This window comes from Myodes glareolus, chromosome 24, assembly GCF_982192425.1.
Source record: "Myodes glareolus chromosome 24, mMyoGla1.1, whole genome shotgun sequence".
NCBI lineage: Eukaryota > Metazoa > Chordata > Mammalia > Rodentia > Cricetidae > Myodes > Myodes glareolus.
The window spans coordinates 15,370,675-15,384,409 of NC_142049.1; the positions used below are offsets into that span (position 1 = coordinate 15,370,675).

The 13,735-nt window shown below is 45.9% G+C and overlaps 1 protein-coding gene across 4 annotated transcripts; it reads left to right on the forward strand.

Moving 5' to 3' along the window:
- The first annotated feature begins 5,007 nt into the window (after positions 1–5,007).
- On the forward strand, positions 5,008–13,588 carry LOC148117967 (uncharacterized). 4 transcript variants are annotated; one of them, XM_087901420.1, is made up of 8 exons: positions 5,008–5,151; positions 6,410–6,430; positions 7,157–7,174; positions 7,551–7,752; positions 7,904–8,172; positions 11,152–11,350; positions 11,512–11,777; positions 13,483–13,588. In XM_087901420.1, exons 2-7 carry the CDS (start codon positions 6,410–6,412, stop codon positions 11,775–11,777), a joined length of 975 nt encoding a protein of 324 aa, XP_087757546.1. In that variant the 5' UTR covers positions 5,008–5,151; the 3' UTR covers positions 13,483–13,588. The 4 variants fall into 4 exon arrangements, with proteins under 4 accessions (XP_087757546.1, XP_087757547.1, XP_087757548.1 ...); XM_087901421.1 differs by having other exon boundaries at positions 5,009–5,151; positions 11,551–11,777; XM_087901422.1 differs by having other exon boundaries at positions 5,010–5,151; positions 7,551–7,638; positions 11,500–11,777.
- The last annotated feature ends 147 nt before the right edge of the window (positions 13,589–13,735 follow it).

Consider the following 13,735-nt stretch of genomic DNA (forward strand, 5'->3'; position numbering starts at 1 on the left):
TAAGCTAACTGTCCAGCTGGAAAACTAGTTACATTGTCATCTCTAAAGAGACTGCTAAGGCAGAAGACAAAGAACTGGAGCTAAAGCCAGCAGATAATGAAAATGGAGTCATTCTGAATCAGAGTCTTACTGTATGACACAGGCTATAGAACCCAGGTGAGTCTGGAACTCACTATGTAGCCCAGGCTGCTCTCAAACTCTCAGTTCCTCCTACTTCAGCTTCCTGCGTGCTGGAATTGCAGGTGTGTGCTGCCATGCCCATCTTAAAGTGAATTAGTGAAAATATTCAAATAAACCAAAATGATACAAGAAATAGAGAACAAAAGGATACACACACACACACACACACACACACACACACACACACACACACCAGAAAGGAAAAACAGGTGAATAATGGTAGATCAAAGTTTAACCATATTAATTACCAAATTAAATATTATATCTGGAGTGAAAAGGAGGACCCGAATATGTCCTATTATGTATTTTTTAAAACACAGTGACATAAAGCTAGGCCTATGGAGTGTACTTGAGCCTAGAGCTGAGACCAGCCTGAGCAACAAGTGAGACTCCCATCTCAAAATCAAACATAAACGCAAAGACACAAACAGATTGCAAGTGAAAGGGAAAAAGGAAAGCCAATGAGTGATAAAGACGCGGTTACGATTAGCAATCCTAGTGTTAGATCAAGACTTCAGCTCGAGCATTCGCAGAGCTATGGGGGGACATTCATATTGATAAACCTCAGCTCATCCAAAGATGCCGCAGTCATAAAAGGTTTCTTCATGTAGTAAGAGTTTCCAACTCCACAGAGCAAAATCTATAGGATGAACGGAAGACGGTTCTGCCCCTGTACTTAGCAGGAAATCTTACCATCCCTCTTAACAGACAGAAAACTGTAGGAAAAAAATAAAGTTAATATAGTCAGAGGTGATTTGAGCAATATCGCCACCACCTTGACATAGGTGCGCTCACTGAACACTACACCCGAACCTGCAAATACACTTGCAAGGGTGCAAAGTGTGTCCCCTAGAACAGAGCACAAATCAAACCTCAATAATTCATGGGGATTGAAAACTAGCTCTCGTCCTCTGTCCAAGGCAGCGTGGAGATGAAGCCTTGAGTTCTCCGAAACCAGTAAAGAATGAGGGAAAGGAGCTGAAGGGAACGGGCAGTCATGGATGTAAGATGATGAAAGGTGGGAGGAGGGGAGGGAGGAGCCATTTACTGAAATACGATTAATAAAAGGTCAGTGTCAGAAACTGGGGTTCAATCTGAAGATCTGAGAAGCAAAATGGTCAGCCACTGACTCTTACCTCGACCTTGTTCCACAATGATGATCCTGCCTCCAGGGAGCTCAGAAAGAGCCTCTGTCTGAGAACTAATTCCCCCTGTCTTATATTCCTCTCTAGGGCTGGGATTAAAAATGTGCACTGCTGGGGTTTAAGGCATTCCCCACCCAATTTTTTGGCAACCAGTGTGGCTACTGGGATGAAAGGTGACATCATTGCGGTTACTGAGAGTAAAGGCGTGTATAACCTGGTCTGTAAGGCTGACCACTGGTACTGTTTTACTCTCAGATAGTCAGGCAGTCTTTAGTTATTAAAATACAATTGAAATGTCACTACATTTCCCCTTTTTGTCTAAAATGAAAAGAAGGCTATAAATAATGTAAGAAAACTATATATAGTAAGTACAATGACTATATACAATATACACAGGCAATAACTACATCAACAATGTCTAGCCCACTTGCATTTGGCAAATTCCGAAAAAATATTTCATATCTATCCTATCTTGGTAAGTCCAAAGTCTTATACCTACTTGACTTTCTATCATAACTTGCTCTCTGTATCTGATAAATTGTCCTATAGCTATCTAATCTTCAACTCCCTCAGATACCCAAGAATAAATAATATTAACTGAGTAAGCTGAAGGTGCAAGCAAGTGACTTTCAAGAAATGTGAGAAATGACAGAAACAGCTGGCTGCCTGGACAGTCACCCAAAGTTCCTCTGCAACATTGGGGCATCCATCTTTGGCCTACAGGGCTAGCATACTTAACAGACTTTTCCGTGAAGCAGGATATTTTGTGTTCTGCTTGTCTAATTAGGACAGCATAATGTCAGCAGTTGAGGCAGGAGCATTTTCTTGCCCAGTGGCTTACTTTCACCGTGAAGAAAGTAAACTCCATGTGGAGGTTTTTTGAGGCCCATTATCTTCTCTGAAGTAGATTGGTGCTGCCAGGAGCAGACATGTCTTAATGTTGTTGCAAGGAGCCACTTGTTCATCATGGCCACCCAGAAACTGTATTAATTAAATAATTGCTTGGCCCATTAGCTCTAGCTTCTTATTGGCTAACTCTTATATTAATTTATCCCATCTCCATTAGTCTGTATATTGCCACTTGGCTGTGGCTTACCGGGTAAGATTCCCATGCAGTCTCTCTCTCTCTCTGCCTTCCTTCTCCCAGCATTCAGTTTCATCTTCCCCGCCTACCTAAGGTCTGTCCTATCAATAGGCAAATGCAGTTTCTTTATTCATTAAGCAAGAAAAGCAATACACAGACAGAAGGACCTCCCATATCACATTGTCATAAAAAAAGAAGAACTTAGGTCATTAAAACATCTTAAATTCCAAATTCTGTAGATCTCTGAAGTTTTTGAAGATAAACTATCAGTCTAAATTATATCTTTGTTTGACCTTGATAAGATATCTAAATGTGACTACAAGTTCGATTATATTAGGTCATTAACTATTAACCTATATTTTGTTATTATCCTACACAGTTGATAATAATAATTTTCAAGGACTAGAAATTTGCAATACATTGTTAAATGAACTGTATAGATATAATACCTTGGACAAGATTAGAAAAGTGTATATTATATGTTTTAACAAAATTAAAATTAAATTTGAATCATTATACAAAATTAATAGTTGCTTTTTTAAAAAAGTGGGTGCTATAATTACCTTTTTATCTCATCATATTTACATCTTCACTTTTTCTTTTCAGAGTAGATTCAATAATCTATCTTTCTATCTTGTCATATTTATAATTTTCTTTTTTCTTTTCCTTAATTTTCTTCCTCTCTTTCGCTCTCTCTTTCTCTATATATTTTTTTATTTTTTTGAGACAGGGTTTCTCAGTAGCTATGAATCCCATTCTGTAACTTGCTCTGTAGACCAGACTGACCATGAACTCATAGAGATCTACCTGCGTCTGCCTCCTATTGCTGGGATTAAAGTCGTGTACCACCTGGCCTTTTTGTTGTTGTTGTTGTTGTTGTTTCAAAGCAAGAACCTTAAATCTAATTTCCTTTGTTTTGCTTCCCCCCCCACCATTATCCAAACAACTTGTAACCAACACATTAAACAAATACAAACATCCATAATCCAGGTTTGGCGAATGTGAGCTTAGTTTTGTAGGATACTTCCTTTTGATTGGAGGGCACTGGTCATCTTATGGGGACCTAAAGAAAATTTAGGATTATGATCAAGACCTTCTGGAGTATTCTCTGAGGCTGGATCGTTTCAGGCAGCAGTCGTGAAGCTGTTTTGGATGTAGAACTCAGTGGAAATTGTAACAAATATACTCTGAAATATTGGATCATCTGTGTCATCTGTTACCATTGGAGACTTTTCAGGGGGTCTTCCTTAATCAACCTTGCTTTTCATAACCAACAATGAATCCACAGACTCTCACTTCCTGTGGAAACAAAAGCAAAACCTCTTCTCCAAAGTAACATAACTTTTGACTTAAATTTTGAAGTCAAGGCATTTTGAACAAACCTTATTTTTTTTAATCCATAATGAATCCATACAGGTTAGCTCAGTTGGTAGAGCATGAGATTCTTAATCTCAGGGTGGTGAGTTCATGCACCACATTGCAGGCCGAATGAAAGACAATTAATAAAAACTCAGGGTCAGAAATTGGGGAACAACCTGAAGATCTGAAAAGCAAAATGGTCAGCCAGTGGCTCCTACCTCGACCTCAGTCCAAGAATGACAATCCTGATCCCGGGAAGCTCAGAACGAGTCTCTGTCTGAGAGCTGTCTCCTCCCATCCTATATTCCTCTCTAGGGTTGGGATTAAAGGTGTGCACCACTGTAATTAAAGACATGCACCCCCCTGATTTCTATGGCAACTAGTATGGCTACTGGGATGAAAGGTGCATGTTATTGTGGTTACTGGGATTAAAGGTGTGAGTTACCGTAACCTGGTCTGTAAAGCTGACCAGTTGGATTGTTTTACTCTCAGATCTCCAGACAGTCTTTATTTATTAAAATACAATTTAGATGTCATTACAATTTACCTATCTGGACCCCAGCCCCCAGGCTCTGGTTTCTTGCCCACCCCAGGGTCATAGGGGAAGTGCTGCTGTCTCATTCAGATTGGCTAGGACACTGGTGCCCAGAATCTGGCCCCAGAACTTCCTGGTTAGCCCCTTTATCTGCCAGACCCATGGAAACTTGTCCTCTTTCCGCTGGTCATAGAAGACAGACGTCTCATAAGGAGTGAAGTGTGGTTACTACTGTTGGGTCCTGGGAATGCTCAAATAATGGGGAACAGACCCCAAAGCCTATGAACCAGAAGCAAACTTTATGCCAGATACAGCAGGGCAAAAAGAAGCTTATCAGCTCTCTGGGGCAACAATCAAAAATCGGTCTCTGATACTGTAGCAATGGGAACAAGTTTTGAGCCTCTTTTTATAGTAAAAACTAAGCATCAGACTTGGGATAAATGTATTTTTTATTTTTACAATTTTGAGGTTAAGCTTAGCATCACCTTTGCATTCTAAAATTAACAATTTCTGCTTATAAGGTGTTGGTTTAAGGTGTTTGCAGAAGCCTGCAGCTGTCCTGATACGGATGTTTGCCCTCTAGCTGAGAAGGATACAAGGCAGTGATTAATGATTAAAGAAAAGAGCAGATGGGACTTACATATAAGCAGCTATAAAGTTAACCTTGGTCGGTGGCAGTGGTAACACAAAGGTTTTATTCTTTATAAGTTGATCTTTGACCACTGACAAAGCTTCTGGCTTTAAGGAAAAAGACATTCTTCAAAGAGAACATTTGGCTGCTGACACACCTGCAGGCTGTCAGCTCTCCTCTCTCTAGGCTTACAACTTTCTGGGATCTTCACTACAAGGTGAGCAGCTTACATTATGGGCTCAGATTATGATGGGATCACAGTGATCAGAGACCCCAGAAGGGAAGGATGGTCAGAAGAGGTTGGCTTCCACTCTGACCTTAACTTTAGCTGTAGGTACCTGGCTGGGAGCAGTGACCCCAAAGCCAGTCTCAGGGACACCCTGCCACTGCTCTGCTTCTGATAGCCAGGGCGACAGAAGGAAGGACTCACGCCTCCAAGCCTGGATCCCCAACAGGGTGGGCAACATTGTCAGGCCCTGGGCCGTGGAAATGGAAAACTTCTGTCCCAGACTCTGATGGCTCCAGGGTGTTGCTCTTTCTACTTTTAACGACTAAATGAATGAATGCTAAAGTCAAGGGTAGCTGCTCCTCTGGGCAGGAAGACTGCAGGAGTCAATACCTCCTGTTGGTGGGGGCTGGAGACGGGGGGGGGGGGGGGGGGTGTTCTGTGTACCATTCAAGAGGTCCCAGGACTCTGGAGTCAGTCCCTTACCCTGGGTAAGTCAGACCACCTCAGTCTGAACACTACTTCTACCACTTTTTAGATGTAACCTTAACAACCTCCCCAGGCCCCAGTTTTCCCATCTTCCATGAGAATGACAGTAGGATCTACATGACATTGTTGTTGGGGATAACTGGGGCCTTCATACAGCTTTGACAACAAGTATTATTTTTCATTATGGGTGGAACAGCAGCCATGGACCTGAAGCCTTGTTTGAAGGGGCAAAGACCCAGTTGATGGCAGACAGAGAGGCTCTCTGTCCTCAGCCTCCACTCTAGTGGGAAATTTGAGGGAGAGTCTGGACTTTTCATTTGAGTGATTCCTTTGGACCTGTGAGGCAGGGGTCACAGGGAGGCCACCAGCCTTTAGGATCCATTGGTGTCCTCTGAGCTGAGAGAGAGCTATTCTCTGCAGCCCTCCACTGCAGGCAAATGTGCAAGTTCAGGAGCCAACTAGACCTTAGATAAATAAGCCCTGCCCTCTGGCCTTGTAAGGATCACAAGGAGCTCTCAGTGCTTCACAGAGGTCAGGTGATGCCCAGCTCACCAACATTATTGTCCTCAGGTTAGAGATGAGAAAGTTGAGGTTGAGAGAGAAGGGACTATTTTATGTCCCATATGGAGAGGGGACAGGTCTCTCAACCTACAATCAGCCATGTAGAGCAGGTTTATGCACAACACCCAGATACTGAGCAGCCAGAGCAGGGAGGAAGGGTGACGAACCCGGTGGTGATGACTGGCTTTTCTCTCTCTAGATGAGCTTCTCCGAATCCATGGTAAGTGGAACTGAAGTCGTTGACTCATTTTGTCTCCTCCCCAGGCAGGGTACCAGCAGTCTCAACAGGGGCCAGGACAGTCCCCTGCCTTCCATAGCTGTGACTTCTGCTTGACCCTGTGGGTATGGGATGGGAGGGGAGCTGGGAGGAAGGTGTCTCGCTATTTGGTGGATGTCAGAGAGTAAGACCCCTGATCAAAGGGCACAAGGACACAAAGATGCCTGGGGTGAGGGATCACTTGTTGGTCTGAGGTCCTTTAGCAATGCCCCAAATAGTCTCTCTCTCTCTCTCTCTCTCTCTCTCTCTCTCTCTCTCTCTCTCTCTCTCTCTGTGTGTGTGTGTGTGTGTGTGTGTGTCTTCTCTTAAAGCATAGCTCAGGTCTAACCAGGGCTGTAAAGTCATCCTTCCAAGTTTCCAACTCCCCCTGTTCCCAATGAAGATGAGAAACTAAACTGGATTCCTCAGTTCCTTATAAAAAAGATTTTTAAAAAGTCACAATATTAGTTTAGTACACAAGCCACAGGATGGTCACATGGGCACAGGTGAGGTGTGTATACTATAGCAAGATTTAACATTCCTCATTTTTTTTCTTGAAAGTAAGGATACTATAGCTATATCGAGAAAGGTAGGAAGCAGTGAATGGATGCATGTTGGGTACCGAGGTTATTTGACTTGGGAGGTGTCTACCATGGCTCAGATCTCACTGAAATTTTCCTGTTTCTTCAGGACCACTTCTCAACCCAGGTACCTGCCGACACCCAGAACCCAGTGTTGCTTGTAGGAATACCAGGATGGAAGACCAATGAGGGAGGAGATCTGGGAACCGGGATAGGGAGGAGAAGAGTGGCGGGATTTGGGAATAGTGGATAACCCTGGGTGACAAGGAAGTCCCATTTGCTGCACAGTATGGGATCCTTAAAGGTGGCTCAGGGCAGGGCACATCTGTGGTTTTCAGGCCTCTGGAGTCCCTTATAGGCGGGGTGGGGGGGTTGTTGGGTAGGAAGAAGTGAAGACCTTCTACCTAGGTCCCTACCCTGAGTCAGGTCTACCTCTGTGATGAGCGGAATGACCCAGCTGTACCTGTGCATATACGCTGCATCTGCCCCATTTCTCCTCTTAGACCGTACCAAAGGCAGCCATCACCGTTAAGTTCTTCTTCTCTGAGACATTCGTGAATCAGCACTTCCAGGAGGTGGAGTTAAACCAAGGTGAATATCAGCCTGGAGACCTCTTCTTGTTCGAATTGCAGACTTCTAAGGCCCAGTACTTTGGGTTCCACGTGGGTGTTTACTGTGGCAACGGAGAGATCATACACTTTGAGGGTGAGCGAAAACAAATACGGCCAGTCAGGAGAGGACATAGCTGGCGTGAAAACTGGGATGGAAGTGTAGGTCTCTGAAAGAGGGAGGGGCAGCCCTGGTGTGGGACTTCAGATTGAGGAAAAAATGCTAGCTCTGATTTGTACTGGGCCAGCTCTCCCCACAGGCAGGACCTCCAAGTTTGGTATAGGTGGTGTACTACAGTCACTTCTGGAGCACAGAGAAGGTAAGGTGAGCAAAGAGGGACTCCGTGCATTAAAGCGATCCAGAAAGCTCTCTCGTGTGCTTCGCAAACGTGATGGTGTGGACGCTAAGGACCTAGATCGCCGAGTAAAAGAAGTCATGAATAACGATCCTCCTCAATACAATGTTATTAAAAGCAACTGCATGCACTTTGCCCTGAGGCTGCTGGGCATGGATTCAGTAAGTACCTCTCCTGTAGCCGCACAAATCCTCATCCCAGTCTCAAACTTGCTAACAGATGCAAACTTGCTCCAGCAAAATTCAGATGCTCCCTCTCCTGCTACACTCAGACCAGGCTCCTCTAAACTGAAGGTCTTCACTCTGACATCCATATGTCCCAGAAACAAACTGGTGTGCCTACTTGTTGAAGGTTACACACTATGAAGCCCTTTGAGCCCTTGCCAGGCTGGCCTCAAGCTCCAGTTCCTTAGATCCTGACTCGACATATTTACTGAATACTACCAATCTCCTGTCCTGATGCTGGCCCAACCCCTCAGTCTTCTTCCTTCAGTAGAACTTTCTGAAAGGACACACCAAGACCAAGTTCTCAGCACAAGTTATTTGCCCTAGGGGGACAAAGGCAGGGAATAGGAGACAAGGGAGAGGGGAGAAAGGGCAAGGGAGAAGGGGAAGAGATATTTCCCCAGAGGAAGAAAGGACTGCCTTTGGATAAAGGGGAGGCAGATGTGGTCCATAGGCAGATGGCAGCTTATGAAGGGTAACCCATTTTTGTAATGGTCTGCTCTGTCCCTTTAAGAGACAAGCCAAGGCCACTTCTCCTCTGCTAGGCAAGCTCAAGCCTGAGTGTCTCTCTCTCTCTCTCTCTCTCTCTCTCTCTCTCTCTCTCTCTCTGTCTCTCTCTCTCTGTCTCTCTCTCTCTCTTTCTCTCTCTCTCAGAGGCAGCTTCTGTCTCTCCCTTATTCCCACTTTTCCCCTTTCCTCCTCTCCTCTCTCTCTCTCTCTCTCTCTCTCTCTCTGTCTCTCTCTCTCTCTGTCTCTCTCTCTCTCTTTCTCTCTCTCTCAGAGGCAGCTTCTGTCTCTCCCTTATTCCCACTTTTCCCCTTTCCTCCTCTCCTCTCTCTCTCTCTCTCTCTCTCTCTCTCTTTCTCTCTCTCCCTCTCTCCCTTTCCCCCTTCCCATCCATAACCCACTAAATAAATATCCGACTTCACTTTACATGCCAGGCTTATCTGTCTCATTCTCTCATCCGCCTTGTGGCTTCCAGCCTGGGACCCAGCTGCCTTTGTGGCCTGCTGTGCTCTCGAGACCCACTACCCACTGCCTGCCATAGCTCAGGGACCTGCAGCGTGGTCTCATGGCCCGCTGTCTGCTGCAGTCACTCAGGGGTGCAGCATTTTCTTAAACCATAACACTGTGTTAGGATGAGTTGGTTTGTTTGGATTGGGCATGGTAAATAGGGCAGACAAAAGGGGGGGTTGCTGGACTTCAATCCTTTGATAGCTGACCCTTGATGGTCAGTCTCAGGAGGAGAAAGTGGCCAAGTAAGGAAATAGACCTTGGTGGCTAGCTTTAGGAATGTAATCTAACAGGTTAGCAGGATGAGGGAATGGGGCAGGGAGAGACCTGCCAGAGACTTGTTTGCCATGCTGGGGCCTACTAGAGCCCTTCACATTCTGTTGATCCAAAGTCCAGCTTTATGAGATTCACCCAGCCCACCAATTCTCATCTCAGAGATTTGGGGATTCTTGTTCTTCAAATCAAGACAGTTCTTGGGAACTCTTCCATTCTCCAAAGCACACCAGGAGTGCCCAACCACTCAGATCCATTCCCCAAACTCTAGCCCAAAGAGATGTAACCCATACATTAGCCTAGCTTAGGGCTTTCTCTCCATCCAGATCTAGTAAGTTCCTTTCTTACTTCACTCTCTGCCTCCCTGCCTTGGGTCTTAGGAGCTAAGCTCCAGGAATCACAAAGTGCTGGAGACACGGTATTACACCAGACTCTAACTCAGTCTGTTACTTTCCCCTTTCTTCATAAATATCATGTCCCATATGGAGAGAAGACAGGTCTCTCAACCTATAATCAGTCATCTAGTGCAGATTTATGCACAACACCAAGATACTGAGCAGTCAGATCAAGGAGGACAGGAGAAGTAGCCAGTGGTAATGACTGGTTTTTCTCTCCCGACAAGAGCTTCTCATCCCAGGTAAACTGAGCCAAAGTCCTTGACTCATTTTGTCTCCTCCCCAGGCAGGGTACTAGCTGTCTCACCATGGCACAGGACAGTCCACTGCCTTCCATAGATGTGACTTATGCTTGACCCAGTATGTATTGGATGGGAGGGAGTAAGGTGTTATCCCTATTCCGTGGATTTCACCCCTGACCAGGGGCACAAGGACTCAAAGTGCGGGATCATATATTGGTTCCAGGTCATTTAGCAGTACCCCAATAATCCCTCTCACCTCCATCTTTCCTCTGAAACCAAAGCTCAGGCATAACCAGGGCAGTGAAATCATTCTTCCAAGTCTCCAACGTCCTCTGTTCCTAGTAAAGATGAGAAATTAAACTGAATTCCTCAGTTCCTTTACAGAAAGAAACATGCAATGGCATTTATTTAGTACACGAGATGCGGGATGGTCATGTGGAAACAGGTTAGCTGTGTACTCTAGAAAGATTTAACATTCCTCAATTTCCTCCTGAAAATAAGGATACTACTCCTATCTTGAGAATGGTAGCAAGTAGTGAATGAACGCACATTGGCTACCGAGGTTATTAGACTTGGGAGGTGTCTACCACGGTCCAGATCTCACTGAAGTTTTCCTGTTTCTTCTGGTCCACTTCTCAACCCAGGTACCTGCTGACACCCAGAACCCACTGTTGCTTATAGGAAAGTCAACATGGAAGATGAGGAAGGAGATCCACGAGCTGGGAAGGAAGGAGAAAATAGTGTCAGGATTAGGGAGTATGTGGACAACTGTGTGTGATGAGGAAGTCCCAATTGATGGACAGTATGGGATCCTTAAGAGGTTGCTCAGGGCAGGTTACATCTGTAGTTTTGGGGTCTCTGGAGGCTCTTATGGAGAGGGAGGAAGGTATAAAGCAGTGAAGACCTTCTGCCTAGAGCCGCACTTTGATCCAGGTCAACCATGTGTGATGAGCGGAATGACACCATCCAGTCTGAGACAGTTCTTTTCTTAGACCCTTATAGGCACATCCTGCAACTTTCAATTCTACCCCGGGAAGTCCACAAGTCAACCCTTCCAGGAGGTGGAGTTAGACAAAGGGGCCCCCAAGTCTGGAGACCTCTGCCTGTTCAAGTTGCAGTCTCCTAAGGAACAGTCCTTCAAGCCCCACGTGGGTGTTTACTGCGGCAACGGAGAGATCATACACTTGGATGGTGAGTGAAACAAATTTGGCCAGTCATGAAGGGGCTGACCTGGGATGAAAACTGGGCTAGAAGTATAGGTCTCTGAAAGGGGGAGGGGCCGCCTGGGTGGGGGACTTCAGTTGGGGGGGGGATGCTAACTCTAATTTGCCCTGGGGCAGCTATCCCCACAGGCAGGGCCTCCAGCTGGGGTGGACAACAAAGCCTTCTAGGTTACCTAGGTTACGGTGGAGGTGGTGAAGGTGTGGTGTGCAAAGAAGACCTTGGTGCCTTGAGGAGCTCTGGACACCTCTTGCACGTACTTCGCCAATGCGATGACGTTAAACCTGAAGAACTGGAGCGCAGGATGCAAATAGCTATGAACAGCAAGCCTCCTCCCTACAATGACATCACCAGCAACGGCATGCACTTTGCCCTAAAGCTGCTGGGCATGGACTAAGTGAGTACCTCTCCTCTAGCCGCACAAATCCCCACCCCAATCTGAGTTTCCTAAATAGATGTAACTAGACACTCCCTCCCCTGGTACACTCAGACCAGGTTCCTCTAAACTGCAGGTCTTCACTCTGACATCCCAAAGTCCCAGAAACAAACTGGTATGCCCAGTTGTTGAAGTTACACACTATGTATGCAGTCCTTTGAACGCTTGCCAGACAGGCCTCAAGCCCCAGTTCGTAGATCCTGGCCAGACATATTTACTGAATACTGCCAATCTCCTGCCCCGGTGCTGGCCCAACCCCTCATTCTTCTTCCTTCAGTAGAACTTTCTGGAAGGACATACCAAGACCAAGTTCTCAGCACAAGGGAGAACTATTTGCCTCAGAAGGACAAAGGCAGGGGATAGGAGACAAGGGATAGGGGAGAAAAGGGGCAAGGGAGAAGGGGAAGAGATATTGAAAGACTCCCCAGAGGGTGTCTTGAACACATGGAGACCCTCGCCCAAGAACCGAGTCTGAGCCACTGGATGCAAGAGCAAGAGGCAATTTTTATTGTTCACACAGGACCTGTGGGTGCTGCAGTCCTATAGAGAACTGAGCACCCTGGGCTGGGTTTTGGGGCAGATTATATAGGGTTGGGGTAGACAGAAGCAAACGTACAGAAGCAGATGCATGGTAACAGGGATCTCATTGGTCAGTTTGAATGAGGCAAGGGGTGAATTTGAGGGCAGGTCCCTTGGCTCCTGACCAGGATCATAGAAACCAGATAATAGCTGACCTGACCCTATCTAAAGCCCATATGGTTTTCCCTGAACTTTCCATTCCCCTCCCAGGCCAGGTGTCTGACCATAAATCTCCTGTTTTGCAGCCTGGTGAGGCTGCCCTCGCCCCCTGACCTCAGATACCCTATTTGTTTGTGAAAGAGCCTTGCAAAATGGCTTTACTGCAGCTAAAGCTCGGTCGGGGTCTTAACAATATTTCCCCAGAGGAAGAAAGGACTGTCTTTGGATAAAGGGGAGGCAGATGTGGCCCATAGGCAAATGGCAGTTTATGAAGGGAAAAGGGTAACCCCTTGTTAGATGAGTTGGTTTGGTTTGATTGGGCATGTTAATTAGGGTGGAAAAAGCAGGAGGTTGGGTTGTTGGACTTCAATACTTTGACAGCTGGGCCTTGGAGGTCAGTCTCAAGAGGAAGAAGTGGCCAAGTAAGGAAATAGACCTTGGTGGCTAGCTTTAGGAATGTAATCTAACAGGTTAGCAGGGTGAAGGACTGGGGCAGGGAGAGACCTGCCAGAGACTTGTTTGCCATGCTGGGGCCTACTAGAACCCTTCACATTTTATTGATCCAAAGGCCAGTTTTATGAGATCTACCCGGCCCACCAATTCTCATCTCAGAGATTTGGGGATTCTTGTTCATCAAATCAGGACAGCCCTTGAGAACTCTTCCATTCTCCAAGGCACACAGGAGTGTCCAACCACTCAGTCCCATGCCCAAAACTCTAGCCCAAAGAGATGTAACCCATACATCAGCCTAGCTCAGGGCTTTCTCTCCATCCAGGCCTTCCTTCCTTGCTTCCTTCTCTCTCTCTCTCCCCCTGCCTCCCTCCCTCCCTTGGGTCTTGAGAACTGAGCTTCAGGAATCACAAGTCCCTGAGACCTGGAGGTTAGACTAGACCCCAACTCAGTCTGTTACTTCTCTCTTCCCTCCTAGATGTCAACGGACATGGATTTAACCATGGATTAATGTGACCGTGGGTCCTCCTGAGCCGACCTGAAGAGGCTTCAGAAAGAATCATTAAAGCATTTTCTATTTAGGATGTTAGATGTTCTATCTACTCCACATGGAATTTCTTTGATTCCAGTATGCTGATGCTTCCTGGGTCAGCCTGCCCTAAAATTCCACTCTTTCTAGGAAAGTGCTAAGCTTCGCCCTTAGTAGAGAGTCCCCCACCCACTCCCAGAGG

Coding starts and splice junctions, on each gene's coding strand:
- LOC148117967 (XM_087901419.1), top strand. CDS start 6,410: ATGAGCTTCTCCGAATCCATG. Junction 7,753..7,903: donor AGAGATCATACACTTTGAGG/GTGAGCGAAAAC, acceptor GTACTGGGCCAG/CTCTCCCCACAGGCAGGACC. Junction 11,351..11,499: donor AGAGATCATACACTTGGATG/GTGAGTGAAACA, acceptor GCCCTGGGGCAG/CTATCCCCACAGGCAGGGCC.